Raw genomic sequence first — 19,075 nt, 5'->3', positions numbered from 1 at the left:
AGGTCAAGAAGCCAACATATTACGATGTGCTTTTTCCTAAGTTAAACTTAGGCTAAGTTATATCAACAACTTGCTCAACCTAGAGCAAATGTTTTAAGGAGATGTGGGTGACTTCTGCATGCCTAGACATAAGGCCTATGCAGAAGTACCTGCCCAAGCTACAAAAAATGAACATGGAGATTCTTAACCTATAAATAGCCTTTGTTACAATACCATGGCTTATCAATACCAACATGCCCGAAAAAAACATAACTCACTTCATATGACAATTTTTTTAATTAATAAATTTAATTAAAAGGGTAGAAAGTGCATAACAACTTTTACGATAAATCTCAACCTTTGATTTGTGAATATTGCTAAGAATATTCTAGAATATTCCATGGAGGTTGAATATCTATCATCCCCCTAATGATTATTGATAATTTAATTTAAATTTTGTAAACCCTATACCAAAATAGACACGCCTATAAACATAATAAAATAATAAATAAGCATGAAGCCGACTCAAGCACGAATGCAAGCACGAACCAATCTCAAGTCGGCACGTGGCTTAACAGGTGGCATGCTCCCATTCATCTTTGGCAAATGCAAATGGTCAAGAGCCCCTCCCCTTAAAAAACACCTTTGACATGATTACACAAGCATATGTTTTCTTTATTTAGTGACATGTTTTTCCTTGAAGAAATCAAGGTTTTTAAACAATAACCCATACTTCCTTTCATTAATTCATAAAGATGATTTAATTCTCCCAAACAAAGCACATTGAAGATTGACACAACAGTAACAACATACGTTTGAGTATTATTATGTTGTATTATCCAAATAATTACAAAACAATATATTTTCTTTCAAAAAACATAGACATTTCGTGGCAAATATTTATCTCATATTTTTCAAAGTCGAGAATTTTTTTTTTCTCCCTAGCAAATTTCAAAGCTTTTGAGCAAATGGTACTATGTTATGTTATAATGAATTCTTCCCTAAACTAAGGTCATTTTGGTCCCATGACGAGCAAATTTCACCTTCCACGTTAAATCTTTGGCAAAAATAGATTCCTTTAAAAAAATTAACATGTACATTAAAGCGTTTATTTAAAGTGTTCAATTTCAGGTCTATCTTTTGTACAAATTAATAGAAATTTGCTACTACACATGAATTCGAACTAAAAACAAGAGTTTACAAATTTCCTCAACAATTTTGCAGAATGGAAATTACAATTTAGAAACACATGTAATGACATGCAACCATCAAAACAAAAGGAACACAATGATTTTACGGGGGAACCCAACTGGGAAAAACCCCTCCATTGTTTTTCATTAATCAGATGAGAATGAGAAACTATTACAATGTCTTGCTTCAATCCTGAAGCACACCCTGCACTGTAAACCTGTTCTCCTACTAATTGTCCTGCTCTAGCCAACACTTAGCCAATTTGAGGTCCAAGCGTCCTCCTATTTCCTTGCGCAATTCAGGAGAAATTAGGCTCCTAAATAATAGGGGAATTCCCTATTTCCTTGTGCAAATCCCAAGGAATTGATCACCTGCATCAATGTCAAACCTGTACACTCAACTAGTATACAATTGATAATTACAATGTGCCTTTTCCTCCACTCCATCTAGGCAATTCGAATTCCTTGCATGTCTAGGCTAGTTTTAGTTGATTAACTAGTTTAACTGAGAGACCACTGAGTTACCAACAGTTCTACTACTCAACTGACCTTCAACTGAATCAGCTAGTTACTTAAGCTCAGTTAACTGAGTTCAACTGAAAATAACTAAACTAGATTGCTAAATTTTAACAACCATCACATGCACAACTCTACTCCAAGCCTATAACTCGAATTTACTAACTTAACTAGTAGACAAGGCCATGTCACACAAGTTAACTACAATCCAAGTCATCCTGCTAATCTAGAAAATCGAATTACTCAATTTGACGTAGAAGTCAAATTGAGTCTTTCTTGCTACAATTTCTAACACTTGGCTACCAAAAAATGAAAGTATCAATGTCTACCCACCTTAATATAACAATGTTTAAAATTTGCAGAAACACTGAGCAGAGAATGCCCATGGAACCTTGCTTGGAAGCCAAGCCCTCAATTTCTTGTTTTATTCATGGCTATCTAAATTAAATTGTATCCTAGTTAACAGCATGGAAATTTAACATAGAAGCAAGTGGCTTTTGAAGTTCAATTCCCATGCAGTGAAGTGGCATAAAACATTGCATCACTATATCTACAATCAGAGGTCCTCAATGACCAAGACTCAACCATCTTATTGCCAAATAAGATAAGCTAATTTTATTATGACCAAAAAGTAGGTCAATGGGGTTGTGAAGTACAAGAAACCAAAGCAATGTAATGAAACACATTCAACCAATTCCACCAACACCTAACTCTAAAAAGTTGACCGATCTTTAGTGCAATCAGCAATTATAATTATGGGAGCGCAGTAGCCTGCTCTAAATGCCAAATAAAATGAATAGAAGATAGAATCTGTAGAAAATGTTCCACATTAAGGAAACGGAAAGGAGAAAGAATGAACTAATGAAGAATTATAATAAGAGAGTGAGTATGTGGAAGTATTTGTTGTTGTAGAAACCTCCAAAAAGGCACCAATTCATTGCTTGATGGTGTGTTCAAGAGAAGCCACAGTTGGAACGCCCTATTTGGATGACCTTGGGAGGGATCTAGGCATCACAAGCAAAGACTATCCTAAGTTCTAACATTCAAAGCCATAGGAAAAAAATCTTGTTTTAGGGGCCTAGCCCGGCTTCGACCATCAAGCAAGTCCATCCAAAGGGAAAGTACTCCTCTATGATCTCACAGTAAGTCAAATAGAATATGAGTGAGTCGAAATTCAAAGTCTCATCGATCTAGTTGTTTCCATGTCAATCACCAAATGCTTGATGTATCATTTTGGTGCCCTAGGATAAAAATAGAGTGGGAAAAGGAGGTTATTAACATGACATGACAAGATCAAGAGGAATCATATAAGGTTTGTCCTTTAAGAGACACCACCTCGCACATGTAATTCGGTCATGGTGACGGACAAAATTGGAGAGCCAACCTCCTGAATCCTAGAACAAGCAATGATATCTGCGACAAGATCAATGGCATCAACTATACACTAGACAAATAATGAGACCATCCCTCAACTACATAAAATGCTTTAAATAGAAGGTCATCTTAGGGCCTTGGGAGGCAGAGGTCTAGGCAACTTGTATTTGCCATCAATAACTGTCCGCCTTGATAACCTTGTCGAGCTCCTACTTGAGGGGAAGCAAGTAGTCCAAAGCATCCAAAGAGTAAATAAAATGACTAAAATGTGTTAGGCACTGAATAGAGATGTTGGCAGACTGAAGCAATGAGGAATCCTCAAAGAATCAAAGACATCTTCATACTAAGAGAGTAGAGAAGATCTCCCCCAAATTGCGAAGGGTCAAAAGCAGGGGTATTTCTCACAACCTATCACTAAATCTACCATGGCATAGAACCCTCTAAAGTAAAGAAACCACTCTGAAATGCTCTCAAGTCACATGATTGGCATACTAGAAATCCCCCATGACCTAAAAGGCAATGGTAACCAATGGACCGCTCAAAGATTCTGGATATTAAACATGCAATTTTTGCAAATTAGGGGAACGATAAACCAACAAGCAATGTTAGGGTCCCACCCTAACCCCCTTATTTATGTCTTGGGATCACGTTATAGTCAAGAGTCAATAAAGCCCATATTAATATTTGTAAGTGGTTAACCCGCAATTAATGACGGGACCACAGTTAGTTGCAAATGGGCGGAAGTATTAGATAGATGGTAAATGGGCGGTAGTATTAGATAGATGGTATTAATAAAACCCACGATATTGGCCCGTGGTATTGCATGTATGAGTCATATATAAAGGATAGAGACTCCCTGCGAGGAGCATCGTGTCTTGTTTTGTAATCGAGCTCTGCTCTATTGGAGGTTGCCCCCTCGAAGAGGCCTGTGAACATTTCTCTCTGAATAATAAAATCATTGCTATTCTGTGCTCTGGGTATATTTTCTTCGCATATTTTGTGTTCTCGGTATCTTTTCTTCGCAAATTCTATGTTTGGGGTATTACTTTGCAGGTTAAGAGCATAACAAGTGGTATCAGAGCACTTTCCAAGGCTCGGTGGGATCTCCAAATTTTAGCAAATTTTTTTTTGGCTAGAGACGTGTTCCGGCGTCTTTAAACCACGGGATCTGTCGTTAAGCACATAAACCTGCGGATTTGGGGAGGCATGCACGCAAGAAATACAACAGGTGGTCACGTCTGTTGGACTCCCTTGTAACCCCTGTGGGTACCCCTTCGAGTAGTAGCGCATTAGATAGAACCGTGCACGAACTGTCTTCCACATACCCTTTGGGTATATAGGAAGCTCCCTTGAAACCTCGCCATAGATAAACCTTCGGCCGTCTTGTGGCTACAGTACACCGAGAACAGCACTCGGAGAGATTACTCGCCCGTACGATAGGGTAGTCGGGTTGTACGGCTAAGGGTACGGTCGATCCTCCTTAGTTAGAGCCCTGAAACATTGGGCCGAGTACTACTGTCAGACCCTTATGTATATTGCGATCTGTAGCACCTGACACTCCTCAAGACCATAGTTCCCTTTCTATCGGGGGATCACACATCACCTATTCCAGATCAGCAAGGGCAGCAGCAGCAGACATCAGTCCCGCAGCTCCATCAGATCAGCAGCAGCAGTTGTTCCACCATTCAGATCTCTCAGATCCACCAGATCGGAGTAGTTGTGAAGGGTTCCTGTCCCTGGATATAATTTTCGCAGGACTTTTGGCGGCATTGACATTCTGAGGATTTGGCGACTGCAGTATTGATCAGGAAGGAGTAAAACTCCATTAGGAGTTTTCCAAAAAAAAAAAAAAAGTCTGAGATCTTCCGGGGCGCTTATTGGTGACCTAGCCCATCAGAATCAGGACGACGAGCTGAGCAAGGTGGTACCATTCAATTTCTTAGTAAAAAAATTTTAGGCGGTCCCAATTTTTGTCCTCAGGTTGGTGTATGGTAGAAACTCGCGCCCAAGCGATGGCCAATGAAAGGATCGACAAAATTGAAGAGCATGTGCACTCCCTCCAATCGGCGGTGAAGCTTATCGAACTTGAGCTTAAAGGAATAAGTAACCAGATACATGATGCACTCCCAAAGGGCAAGGAGCCAGCCCACGAGGAGGCGTATAATGGCCATGAATACCATGAGGGTGAGTCTAGCCACTCTCATCACGTCTGGCACACCCATCCACCACCTAGTCAGCGACCTCCCAAGTTGGATATGCATAAATTTGACGGTTCTCACACGTCCGCATGGCTAGCACAAATGGAGCAGTATTTCCAATTGAATCATATCATAGATGAGGGGACTAAGCTTATGGTGGGCACCATGTACTTGGACAATGAACGATGGCAATGGAAGGAATGGCATCAGCGTTGCAATGGACAGTTTCGGGATTGGGCCCAATTTGCCAAAACTCTTCGCAGTCGCTTTGAACAGGAAGACTCTTTCTTGGGGCGTCTCACTAAGCTCCAACAGATGGGTACAGTGGAGGAATATATTACTGCTTTTGAAGCCTTAGCCTTCCGCACTAGGGGTCTCACAGATGAGTTCTACATGGAATTCTTTATCAGCGGTCTTAAAGAAGCCATCAAAGCTCAGGTTCTACTCCACCACCCTCCCACATGGACAGAGGCTTGCCAGGTAGCCCGTAAGGTGGAACGTGCATTAACAGCCCAATCCAGCCGCCCCAACTTCCCCGCTAAAGGTCGTCCCTCACAGGCTCCCAATACGACTCAGACACTTAAGATTCAAAAGGTGTCACCAGCGGAAATGGCTGAAAAAAAGAAGCAAGGACTATGTTACTACTGTGATGAAAAATATTCCCCGGGTCATAAATGCAAAGAGCACAAGTTTTTTCAAATAGATGCCACTGACTACAACTCCACCGAGGAAGATCCACCACTTGAGGAACCGGAGGAGATCGAAGAAGATAACCAAAAGGAAATTGTATCTGATGAACCAAATATTTCGCTAAATGCATTGGCAGGAATTTCTTCCCCTCAAACTCTCAAAATCAGGGGTTTTCTTAAACATCGCCCAGTAGTAGTCTTGATTGATAGTGGAAGTACCCATAATTTCATCCATCAAAAGATCGCTGAATCAGCACATTGTTTCGGTCGGGCAGTTTCTAACTTCCAAGTCCAGATTGCAGATGGGGGCACAATGAAATGTGAAGGTCGTTGTGAAAATGTCAAAATTCAAATGGGGGATTATCAATTGAAAACCCACATGTTTGCAATACACATGGGGGGTTGCGACATTGTCCTAGGCGCGGAATGGCTTCGCACTCTTGGGCCAATCACAATGGATTTCCAGGAGTTATATATGAGTTTTAAGCAGAACAACTCCACACATACCCTCCGTGGATTACAGGCGGGAGCCCCCTCTATCATCAGCTCGCATAGAATGGAAAAATTGTTAAAAAAGGGCCATCATGGAGTGGTAGCTCAATTTAATGCCATCCAGGTAGTAGACACCATGTCTCCGCCAATTCATCCTGAGATGCAACAGATTTTAAATAAACATCGGACGGTCTTTGACAAGCCTCATGAGCTTCCACCCTCGCGAGGGGAACATGATCATAGCATCACATTGGTTCCAAGGGCCCAACCCCCAAATGTGCGGCCATACAGATATCCGTTCACCCAAAAGAATGAAATAGAAAAAATCATCAAGGAATTGTTGGAAGCAGGTGTCATTCGTCCCAGCATTAGTCCTTATTCATCCCCAGTGGTCATGGTCCTCAAGAAAGATGGGGAGTGGCGGATGTGTCCCGACTTCAGGGCCCTCAATAAGTTAACAGTCAAAGATAAATTTCCCATCCCAGTGGTTGACGATTTGCTGGACGAACTCAATGGGGCTCAATTCTTCACTAAGTTGGATCTTCGCTCAGGCTATCACCAAATTCGCATGAAGGAAGTCGACATTCCTAAGACAGCTTTCAGAACTCATGAAGGCCATTATGAGTTCCTCGTCATGCCATTTGGTCTCTGTAATGCCCCCTCTACTTTTCAGAGCCTTATGAATCACCTCCTCAAACCATATCTCAGAAAATTTGTCCTTGTCTTCTTCGATGACATCCTCATCTATAGTGGCACTTGGGCGGCACATCTTCAGCATGTATATCTACTCTTGCAACTGCTCCGAACGCATAAATTATTTGACAAGATGTCTAAGTGTTCGTTTGGCATGGACGAAGTTGAGTATTTGGGCCACATTGTGGGGCGTGAAGGTGTCAAGGTGGACCCCAAAAAGATCCAGGCAATGCAAGAATGGCCTCAACCTAAGACCTTGAAAAGCTTGAGAGGATTTTTGGGTCTCACAGGCTATTATCGTAAATTTGTCCGCAACTATGGTCGCATAGCGAAGCCCCTAACGCAACTCCTAAAGAAAAATTCCTTCTTCTGGAACGAGGAAGCACAACAGGCATTTACCGCTCTCAAAACCGCCATGTGTTCCACTCCTGTCTTAGCACTACCGGACTTCACCAAATCATTTGTCATTGAATGTGATGCTTCGGGAACAGGTATTGGAGCGGTCTTAATGCAGGAAGGACAACCATTGGCCTTCACCAGCCAACAACTAAGTGGGAAGAATCTGGGCCAATCTACCTACGAGAAGGAAATGATGGCCATCTTACATGCAGTCGAGACCTGGCGACCTTACTTGTTGGGGCGACGTTTCCAAATCCGCACAGATCATCACAGTCTTAAATATTTTTTGGAGCAACGCCTATCTTCCCCACAACAAAATAAATGGTTAGCCAAAATGCTGGGATATGATTATGAGATCATTTACAAGAAAGGGAAAGACAACAGGGTAGCAGATGCATTGTCGCGCCAATTTGAGGAGGAAAGTACTCTGCTAGCAATTTCCCTCCCCATTCCCGACTGGATTGAAGAGGCTCGCAAGGAATGGTTTTCACATCCCGGGCTCTCCCAACTCATTTCTCAATTACAGGTAGATCCTAATTCCAGCAAGGGCTACTCGTGGTAGAATGATATTCTTCGCTACAAGGACAGAGTCGTAATATCGCCAACATCCACCCTCAAAAGTCACATTTTGGCAGAATTGCACTCATCTCCCATTGCAGGACATTCGGGCTTTCAAAAGACGTATGCTCGCACCAGAAGATCATTTTTTTGGGCCGGCATGAAACAGGACATCCTTACTTTCGTAGCAGAATGTGACGTCTGTCAACGCCACAAAGGGGAAACCGTCAACACACCAGGCACATTACAACCGTTGCCCATTTCGGCGTCAATTTGGACAGAGGTCTCCATGGATTTCATTACAGGTCTTCCGAAGTCTGGGAACAAGTCAGTCATCATGGTGGTAGTGGACCGACTGTCGAAGTATGCTCATTTCTGCGCCCTACCCCACCCATTTACACCAATCTTGGTTGCTCAAACTTTCATGGATCAAATCTTCAAATTGCATGGCATGCCCACTTCTATTGTGTCCGACCGTGACCCAATCTTCACCAGTAATTTTTGGCAGGAACTCTTCAGAATACAAGGCACTCAACTCAAACTCAGTACTTCATATCATCTGCAAACAGATGGTCAAACCGAAGCCGTCAACAAATGTCTAGAAACCTACCTTAGGTGTTTCACTTCAGAAAAGCAACACCTTTGGGTACAGTGGTTACCTCTGGCGGAGTGGTGGTATAACACCAACTATCATGCCACCACCAAAATGACTCCCTATGAAGCAGTCTATGGACAACTTCCGCCTTCCCCTACTTCTTATCTCACGGGGTGCTCCAAAGTACAAGTCGTGGATCAACTCCTACAACACCGCGCAACCATGCTTGCCCATCTGCGCAAGAATCTTCATCAAGCTCAGAACCGTATGAAGCAACAGGCTGACCAACATCGCTCAGAGCGCCAATTTCAAGAAGGGGATCAGGTCTTTTTGAGGCTGCAACCATATAAGCAAACATCACTCAAAGACAAGGGTTGTCAAAAGCTCTCCCCAAAATTCTACGGACCATACCAAGTACTTCAGCGCATTGGAAAAGTGGCTTACAAGTTGGCTTTGCCACCTACAGCAAAAATCCACCCAGTTTTCCATGTATCGTGCCTCAAGAAAGTGGTTGGGAACAATTGCCGAGTTCAAACCAGTCTACCTGAATTGGACGAAGAAGGGTCAATCTGGCTTCAACCTGAACAGGTTCTAGACACACGAGACAAGCACCTGCGCGGCCGCATGATTAAGGAGGTCCTCGTCAAATGGAAAGACACCTCTCCGGAAGATGCAACTTGGGAACCAGCCACTATTCTTCAGCAGTTTCCGCAGCTTCAGCCTTGAGGACAAGGCTAGTCTTAAGGGGGAGGGCATGTTAGGGTCCCACCCTAACCCCCTTATTTATGTCTTGGGATCACGTCATAGTCAAGAGTCAATAAAGCCCATATTAATATTTGTAAGTGGTTAACCCACAATTAATGACGGGACCACAGTTAGTTGCAAATGGGCAGAAGTATTAGATAGATGGTAAATGGGCGGTAGTATTAGATAGATGGTATTAATAAAACCCACGATATTGGCCCGTGGTATTGCATGTATGAGTCATATATAAAGGATAGAGACTCCCTGCGAGGAGCATCGTGTCTTGTTTTGTAATCGAGCTCTACTCTATTGGAGGTTGCCCCCTCGAAGAGGCCTGTGAACATTTCTCTCTGAATAATAAAATCATTGCTATTATGTGCTCTGGGTATATTTTCTTCGCATATTTTGTGTTCTCGGTATCTTTTCTTCGCAAATTCTATGTTTGGGGTATTACTTTGCAGGTTAAGAGCATAACAAGCAATATTAAACTCAAAAAAAAATCAAGATGTTACCAATGGGGTTGTGGTTCAAGAGTGAAGCCAGTGATTTATCAAGCCATCGACCAAGATTTATTTCCCTTAAATGTGCAATTAAGCAGCTAGGGCCATATGCAAGTCCTAGGATCGAATAGCACCCCTTGTTGCAGCAATTTAGCCAAATAAAAGTGATTGTGATTAATGGTTTGCCCATTGAAGCCCATCTTGCTCATGAAAATGGGCTACTTGCAATGCCTGACATATTTGAGACAATTCAATGTGGTTCACCCTTTGAGGGTTCTCTCACTTGTGAAAACAAGCCACTTGTGGTGCCCGACATATTTGGGCCAATTGTGATGCTTCTGAAATTTAAAGGGAACACTTTCAATACAAAATCAATAAAACCCTTGGGATGCCAATGAGTTGTCGATTCACTAAATCACTAGTGATATCCACAAAGTATTAAGCTATCCACTGGGATTCCATTCTCACTAATGTCTGTCCCACCTATATGGCATGAGCTTCAAAGGAATGATACCAGGTGCAAGTCCCCAGGCAATTTTGGCAGAATAGCTACTCCTCAGACTTGGTCAAAAGAAGTCCGCTCTTTGTCATGCAGCCCCCCTCAAGAAATGTTTCATGATTTGGACACAGAAACAAGATCTTATAAACCCAACATCTTGATCAAATCTCTATTGAAATTCGCTTTTCGAGCTTGACAATGCGAGGAGATCCTATAGACCAAGTAGGGCTCAAAGGAGGTTAGAAGCAAGCATAAACATCGGCATCACTTTAGGTAATCTTTCAACATTGAAAAACCCTCTCGAAAACGTTCTAGAGCTTCTATACGAGATCTGATAGGCCAATGAGAATATAAGATACTACATTTCAATACCACGCCTTCAGAAATCCAATTTCTGCTCTAAGGGCACTGTTGAGCCACAATGTGGCCTTCTCTTGGATAATCAAACTGTTATTCTAATCTATAAATCCAAATTTCCATTCCATCAAAGATTGTAATGAATTGTCCATGTAAAAAACAAATTGGTTTTGAATGCCTCCATTCCATCAAGATTGTAATGAATTGTCCATGTAAAAAACAAATTGGTTTTGAATGTCTACTATAGGAGGATACATATTACAGGAAAGTAAACTTCAGTACCAACAAGTACCTGGGGCTGTTGCGGATGACTTGGAGGATGTAGTGTCGTGATAGCAGCACTAACAACATTAATTGCCATCCCTGCTCTTCACCTCCTAGACAGTCATTCCAAAATAACCCAAATCAAAAACCTGCACCAGCAAATTCAAGTCCAACTTCCATCCATTGTCTGAACAACCAAAATCAGAATCCACAATCATATCTATGTCCAGATTTCATTCATTGTCTGAACATCCTAACAGAATTCCATGCAATTTTTACAATTATCGACTACAAGTTCTGAGAGAAGAAACGGCCACACACCTATTCTACTCACAGAAGGAAAAGCATCTGTGGACGTGAGAGGTGCGTGTTAAAGACATTACAGGAGGCTGTGAATGCTATCCACTGAGAACCCGTAGTTTACATCATTTTGTGGTGGTATCAATTCTTTTATCATAATCGCCATGTTTTTATAATAAGAATAAATAGCAATAGGGGAGGTTCAAAAATTATTTAACCATTTTTTAAGGTTCAAAATATATTTAATTTTCTAACGAAGCCACAAATTGGTGGTAGTATTAATTTTTAGTATTATGGAAAAAATTTGGGGCATCTAAAATCTTAAAGTCTGATAAGTCTCATAGCAATTAGGATTTTCAAAAAAAATAGTCAAATTTTCTTAATATCTGGTTGGAATTTTCATTATTTCTAAAAAATCATGTATTTATTTTAAATAAATATGTAATAAAAATAAATAAAATTAATATTTTTAAAGTTGAAATATTATTTTGTGTATTTCATATCCAAATGCTCAACTTAATATAAAAATAAAAATAAATAATTACTTTATCTTTAGAAACAAAATTGTAATTTTCTTAATATCTCGTTAGAATTCTCATTATTTCTAAAAAAAGCCATGTATTTATTTTAAATAAATATGTAATAAAATATGTAAAATTAATATTTTTAAAGTGGAAATATTATTTTGTGTATTTCACATCCAAATGCTCAACTTAATATAAAAATAAAAATAAATTATTACTTTATCTTTAGAAACAAAATTGTATATCAGTTGTATTCCTCATATGAATATATAAATGTATAAGTACTTATAATTTAAATATTTATTTATTTATCTATTCTTAAAATAATGAACAAGTGAAATTTTAATAACTCTTCCATTTGTTGAGTTATTTAAAGTCTAAATCTTTTTTAGTGTAAATATTGAAAAATATATATATATATAAAAGATTTGATCTTTTAGATATTTTAATAAAAAAATATATATATATATAGGATTTGATTTTTGGACATTCGATAACTTCAAGTTAGAAATTAAATGATATTTTAAGGTCCACGAGATTAAAAATAGTCTATGAGACCATTAGTTCCTTGTTTTTTGTTTTTTGCAATTCAATCTTTTTCCGATTCAAATTGATGATGAGTTGGCCCAACCTTCCAACAATCCCCTCGCTAAAAAGACAATGCCAAGAAACTGATGCTTGTAGGAATTTACAGGGTAAGTTCCTCAGACAGAACACTAAAGGGCACTGCTCACAACCAGATCGCAGATCAATACACCAGTATTTTTGACGTGGTTAAAACCCTCTAAAAAGGGAAACAGTCCACGGCCTGAGCCAACGCGGCCACTTCAGGCAATTTATTAATAAAAGAATGAAAATTTACATATGCTTCTCTCATGCACAGATTACCCTACAAATGACCCTCCATGCGCTTTAAATAGAAATCATGGACCAATCGGGTGTCAAGCCACGGATCAAGTGTCGGTAATACCGAGGAGAGAATGAACCGTCGGATCACTACATATCGTGACACTCGGATTGTAAGTTACAAAATGTACAACGGTAAAGAAACACACTTTACCTAACTCTATACTAGACCAAGTTGTACTTAACTATTTCCTATGTGTCGGAATATCCTAACATCCCCCCTTAAGAACAACTTGGGATAGGATTGAAGGATTTACAAATATGACACAATAGGAGAAGGAAGGAGGCACTAGAGCCTATCCCCCCTTAGTGACAACTTCCTGAACTCCAACCATAAATCGAAGTTTAGTGAACTTCGCCTCTGTGAGAGCCTTTGTAAAGATATCTGCAACTTGATCATCTGTTGAACAATATTGCACTTCAAAAACATGGTCATGAATGAGCTTTCTGATGAAGTGCATGTGCAGTTCAATGTGTTTGTTGCGTTGATGTTGGACTGGATCTTTGCATAGCTGAATGGCACTTTGATTATCACACCAAAGTGTAGTCGGATGTTGTTGCTGAAAGCCAAACTCTGAGAGGATCTGACGAAGCCACAAGGCTTCCTTACTAGCTTCTACGGCACCACGATACTCTGCTTCTACTGATGAAAGAGAAATGGCAGCTTGTTTCTTACAAGCCCATGTAATAGGTCTTGAACCAAGAGTGAACACATAACCGGCAGTAGACTTCCGATCATCAGGGTCACCAGCCCAATCAGAATCAGTGAAACCAACCAATAGAGGAGCTACTTCAGCACTGTAATGAATCCCAAACAGAACGGTACCTCGAACATAACGAAGTATTCTTTTAGCTGCTTTCCAATGACTTTCACGTGGGTTTTGCATAAACCGAGCAACAACGCCAACAGCAAAGGAAAGTTCAGGACGAGTATGGGTTAGATACAAAAGTTTTCCTACAAGTTGACGGTATAAGGTAGCATCAACTTCAGGAGAAGTACAAGTGACTGAAAGTTTGACTCCAGACTGAAAGGGAGAAGGGGCTGGCTTACAGTCTTCCATGTGAAAGTGGCGTAGAATATCACAGGCATACTTGGACTAAGAAAGGGAAATACCTTCCTTGGATTGCAAGACTTAAAGACCGAGAAAATAATGTAAGTGTTCTAATTCTGTCATTTCAAACTTCCTTTTAAGGCTAGACTTCACATGGGTTATAAGGTTGGGATCACTACCGGTAAGAATAAGGTCATCAACATAAAGAACAAGAATGATAAGAGACTTTCCCACTTGCTTGGTGTAGACAGTATTGTCAGAATGACACCTAGAAAAGCCAGATTCTAAAAGAAAGCTATCCATTTTGGCATACCAAACTCGAGGAGCTTGCTTGAGACCATAAAGGGATTTCTTAAGCCGACATACAAGGCTGGAGTCTGTTTTTATGAAGCCAATGGGTTGTTCCATGTAGATTTATTCATGCAAGTCCCCATGCAAGAAGGAGGATTTAACATCCATCTGATGGACTTCCCATTTGAACGAGGCAGCAAGGGAAAGAACAAGGCGGATAGAGTTCATTTTGGCAACAGGGGAGAAGGTTTCAGTGTAGTCAATGCCTTCAACCCTGAAAAACCTTTAGCAAAAAGACGAGCTTTATGTTTATCAACTTTCCCATCTGGTCCATACTTGGTTCTGTAAACCAATTTGCATCTAACAAGTTTTCGTCCCTTTGGTAGAGGAACAAGATCCCATGTATCATTTGCCATTAATGAATGATATTCTTCATTCATAGTTGCTTCCCAATCTGGATGGCCTGAAGCTTCTGCAAAGGTGTCAGGATCATAATTTACTGGAGCTTGAGCCAGTAATGAAGAGGCTCTCTCAAACTGAGAACATGTATGTCGCTGATCTGTAGGATCACCGGCAATATCACCTGCTGCATCCCGAGTAGCACGGACCCATTTTGGAAGCTGAGGAGCTGAAGGAGGATCTTAAGAAGGTGGGGGAGGATTGTCATCCTCACTATCATCATCTGAAGAAGAAATGGCTTCAAAAGTAGAAGAGATAGGGAGAGGTGGCACATCCGCCGGACTAGGCTCGCAGGCCGATATATTTTCATCAAATTTTACATCTCTTCTAATGATAACATTTTTGGACTTAAATGGAATAAGTCTATAGCCTTTGACATCTTCAGAATATCCAACAAAAGTATATTTTTCACTCTTAGGTTCTAAAGCTTTATGCTTTTCAACTGGAATATGGGCCCACGCTTCACTTCCAAAAACACGAAAGTGACTAACATCTGGTTTGATTGAGCTCCATGCTTCTTCAGGAGTGATATTCTTTAAAGCCTTAGTAGGAGTGCGATTTATTATGTAATTTGCACAGTTAATTGCTTCTGCCCAAAAACTAAGACCAAGTCCTTTAGATTGTAGCATACAATTAGCCATTTCCTTTAAGGTGCGATTCTTCCTTTCAACTACACCATTTTGTTGTGGAGTATATGGAACAGTATGTTGCATTTGAATTCCATTCTCAGTGCAAAAGTTGATGAATGTGTTTTTAACATATTCTCCGCCATTATCAGATCTTAGCTTAAGAATTTGATGTCCAGATTGTTTTTTAACAAAGGCCTTGAAGGCCAAAAATGTGTTAAATACTTCACTCTTGAGTTTTAAGAAGTATACCCAAGTGCGTCTGAAGAAATCATCAATGAAAGTTAAGAAATACTTGCAGCCAGAGAATGAAACAACAGGAAGTGGACCACATAAATCACTATGCACAAGCTATAAAGGGGCTGAGGCGTGCCAAGAGGCACGTTTTTCAAAACTGTCCCGATGATGTTTTCCGAGTACACATCCGGAACAAACGCCATCTCTGCAAGATACCATAGGAAGACCTGTCACCATATTTTCTTTACATAGATGCTAAAGGGAGCGATAGTTTAAGTGACCAAATCGCTCATGCCAAAGTTTGCTCACTTCATCGTTATGAGCAACAAATACTGAGGGAAGATTTGATGACCCAAAGTTTGAAACTTATACAACCTTGTAGAATCATCAACAATGCCAGTAGCCAAAATCTGTTTAGGATCTCTTAGGTCCTTGATTACAACATCATGAGGTGAAAATTCAACGATTTTACCTTCACCTGAATGAGTTATCTGATATACAGATAGAAGGTTGCAGGATAAGGTTGGAACACATAATACATCATTAAACTGACCATTGTCTAGATGAACAGTTCCAGTCCCTACAACACTAAGAGATCTATCATCACCAACATATATATTTTTGGTGTTACAATCATTTAAAGAAGAAAACATGGCTTTGTTTTTGGCCATGCGATAAGAAGCTCCAGAATCAATGAGCCACTCATGAGAATGAGAAGAAGAAGATACATTTAATGCATAGCCAGACCGAGATGCTTGACAACCACATGCAGAAAGTGTCATTCCTGAAGATGAAGTTGAAGCTGAAGATTGCCCCAAATGGATGTTATGCTTCTTCATTGCTACTTCCAAGGCTTCCATCTTCTTAAAGCATTTTGATTCTAAGTGGCCATATCGATTACAAAAATTGCAATGTCTATCAGTCTTCTTCCCTTTGTTTTTATTTATCTTATCATTTTGTTGAAAATATTTTTCATTTTGGGGCTGAAATTGCTTAGGACCCTTGTTTGGTTTAGGACCATTCTTTTTAGGATATGACTTCTTAGGATTCTTTGAATTTGGTTGCTGCTGGGCGGCTAACGCTTTCTTGGAAGAGTTTCCAAGATTAAGAAGACCAAGGTGTAAGAGTTTTTCTTGTTCTCTTATTAAAGAATCACAAAAAGAGTCAAAGGAAGGGGACTTGTAGTCTGTTCCTTGAGAAATGAAGGCTTCTCTTGTAGAATGGAAGGTGGAAACAAACACAGAGTAGGCTGGTCCCAACTTAGTAAGAATGGAATAAATAAGGTTACTATCTTCTTTCTTGACTTTAACACCTTCCAAGAGATATCTAAGGGTCTTGAACTTGGACAAGAAATCTTCAATGCAAGAAAAATTATTAGGGTCCAATGTAAGCAACTCATTTTCAAGTTGATGGGCTCTAAGTTCATTTTTAATCCCAAAAACTTTATTGATTTCTTTCATTGCTTCATCAAGAGTATCAAGTTCTGCAATATGGAATCTAAGATCTGGAGAAATAAACATCCCTATCAATCCATGTGCTTGATCTTGCCTATTTTCCCATTTAGCAGCCTTATCTTCATCCTTCGGTTTCTTTTCTTGGCCTAAGGCTATTCTGTAGAGACCTTTAGTTCTAAGTAAATCCTCAATGTAGGACAACCATTGGAAGTAGTTGGTGCTGTCAAGGGTAACTTGGTATTGACTTTCCATTTCAACGGAAACTGAAGCTAAAGATGCTAAAACTAAGTGTTCCAATGGATAAATCTCGAAAAATTAGGCTGGTGTAAAAAAAACAGCTCTGAAAACGGCTTCCGAATGAAGAAGTTATGGCTTTTTGAAAAAAAGTTGTTGAAGTTGCCGACGAAGTGCGGGAATGTGCGGAAATGAAAAAGTCTGCCCCCACAAAATGGAGACTTGAACCCAAGACCTCTACTCTCTTAAAATAGCTTTGAACCAATTGAGCTATACAAAAAATTTGAGAGAGAGAGAGCGAGAGAGAGGGGGGGGGGGGCTTTGGGTTGCGTGCTTGCTTTGAGAAAGCTCTTTTTCCCTACAAAACAAAAAACACAAAACCCAACACGGACATGCAAAGAAAACGAACCTTACGGCTCGAAGTTAGCTTTAGCTGAAAAACTAAATATTTTCAAAAATGAACCTTGCGGCTCAAAGTTAGCTTTAGCCGGAAACTAAATATTTTTCTCAATGTTTTTGATTTTCCGAGATCACACTAAGGCGCAGGGGAAAGAGCATACGCATGAGAAAAATATTTCCTTTCTGTTTCTGATTTGCCCAGATCGCACAGAGTCGTAGGGAAAAGAGCATACACAGAAATGAAAGGTATAGATCCGGTAATAAAAAAGTCTAAATAAACCGAAACCGAAATAAACAGAGAGAAAATAACTGTAAACTGCAAATAAACATTTTATACCTCCAGATCTTAAAAATGACGCAGCTAGGGCTACCGGAAACCTTTTCGAGTGAAACGAAAGGGGTTCCTCACTGGAACAGATGCTCCCAACACAACAGAGTAGTCCTCTCGACCCGAAAGCAGTCAAAAACAGTAGATCTAGGAAACGACAGTCTATGCAGTTCTACCGGCTTCAGATTTGGATCACCAATGGACACGGCCCTCAAATAGCTTTGATACCATGTAGGAATTTACAGGGTAAGTTCCTCAAACAGAACACCAAAGGACACCGCTCAGAACCAGATTGCAGATCAATACACCAATATTTTTGACGTGGTTAAAACCCTCAAAGAGGGAAACAGTCCACGGCCTGAGCCAACGCGGCCACTTCAGGCAATTTATTAATAAAAGAATGAAAATTTACATATGCTTCTCTCATGCACGGATTACCCTACAAATGACCCTCCATGCACTTTAAATAGAAATCATGGACCAATCGAGTGTCAAGCCACGGATCAAGTGTCGGTAATATCGAGGAGAGAATGAACTGTCGGATCACTACATATCGTGACCGTCGGATTGTAAGTTACAAAATGTACAACGGTAAAGAAACACACTTTACCTAACTCTATACTAGACCAAGTTGTACTTAACTATTTCCTATGTGTCGGAATATCCTACCAATGCTAACATGTTCTCATAACTTTCTCTCATGTCTTTGAATGCATCACATTACAGAATGAAATGTTTTTCTGATTCAACTGCCCCAGACGTGCAAAATGTTCACACTCGTTCTTCCCAAGCTTCTTTAGGCCTTTTCCACCATCTTGTTTCACATCGAAGTTGATGCGATTTGGTCCTTAATTGAGCAATAAGAACCTTTTCCCTCCACGAAATGCTAGCTCCATTGAACTCTTTTTGTTGTAGATCACACGTAGGGTTGAATTCCTCAATATAGTACTTCTTAACTTTGAAAGGTAAGGCATCACATTTGGAAGAGTGCTTACTTTAACACAAAGCTAGTGTTTACTTTAACCCAAAGTGAGGATGAGCCTAGGATTTGTATTATTTGCACGCTTCTACTACTATAAAGAAAAAATTAATCTCAGACAAAATAAGGAAGAAGTAAAGGATTTCCTTCAAATCCAAACAATCTAATGTAAAATAATTCTTCATGATATTCAAACATTCCCTTTCCAGGGAGGAAATTTTGAGCTACTAGAGAGAATC

General features: G+C 40.0%; 1 protein-coding gene across 7 annotated transcripts in view; it reads right to left on the bottom strand.

Moving 5' to 3' along the window:
- LOC149197137 (Rhodanese/Cell cycle control phosphatase superfamily protein) overlaps positions 1-11,527 on the bottom strand; it is a 263,884-nt gene extending 252,357 nt beyond the window's left edge. For 5 of the 7 annotated variants that reach the window (XM_089405743.1, XM_089405746.1, XM_089405747.1 and 2 more), the window contains exons 1-2: positions 11,369-11,525; positions 11,076-11,234 (exon numbers count right to left, since the gene is read on the bottom strand). In XM_089405743.1, the coding sequence (XP_089261869.1) occupies positions 11,076-11,144 (69 nt within the window). In that variant the 5' untranslated portion in view covers positions 11,145-11,234; positions 11,369-11,525. Of the gene's footprint in view, positions 1-11,075; positions 11,235-11,368 lie in introns of all 7 variants that reach the window. The other 2 variants (XM_089405744.1, XM_089405745.1) reach the window with 2 other exon arrangements.
- Positions 11,528-19,075: the final 7,548 nt, after the last annotated feature.

This window comes from Pinus tabuliformis, chromosome 2_2 (assembly GCF_031772625.1).
Source record: "Pinus tabuliformis cultivar Carrire ecotype Pingquan chromosome 2_2, CPIR1, whole genome shotgun sequence".
Taxonomy (NCBI): domain Eukaryota; kingdom Viridiplantae; phylum Streptophyta; class Pinopsida; order Pinales; family Pinaceae; genus Pinus; species Pinus tabuliformis.
The sequence above is the reverse complement of the archived record's forward strand: the minus strand, read 5'-3'. Positions and strand labels throughout refer to the sequence as shown.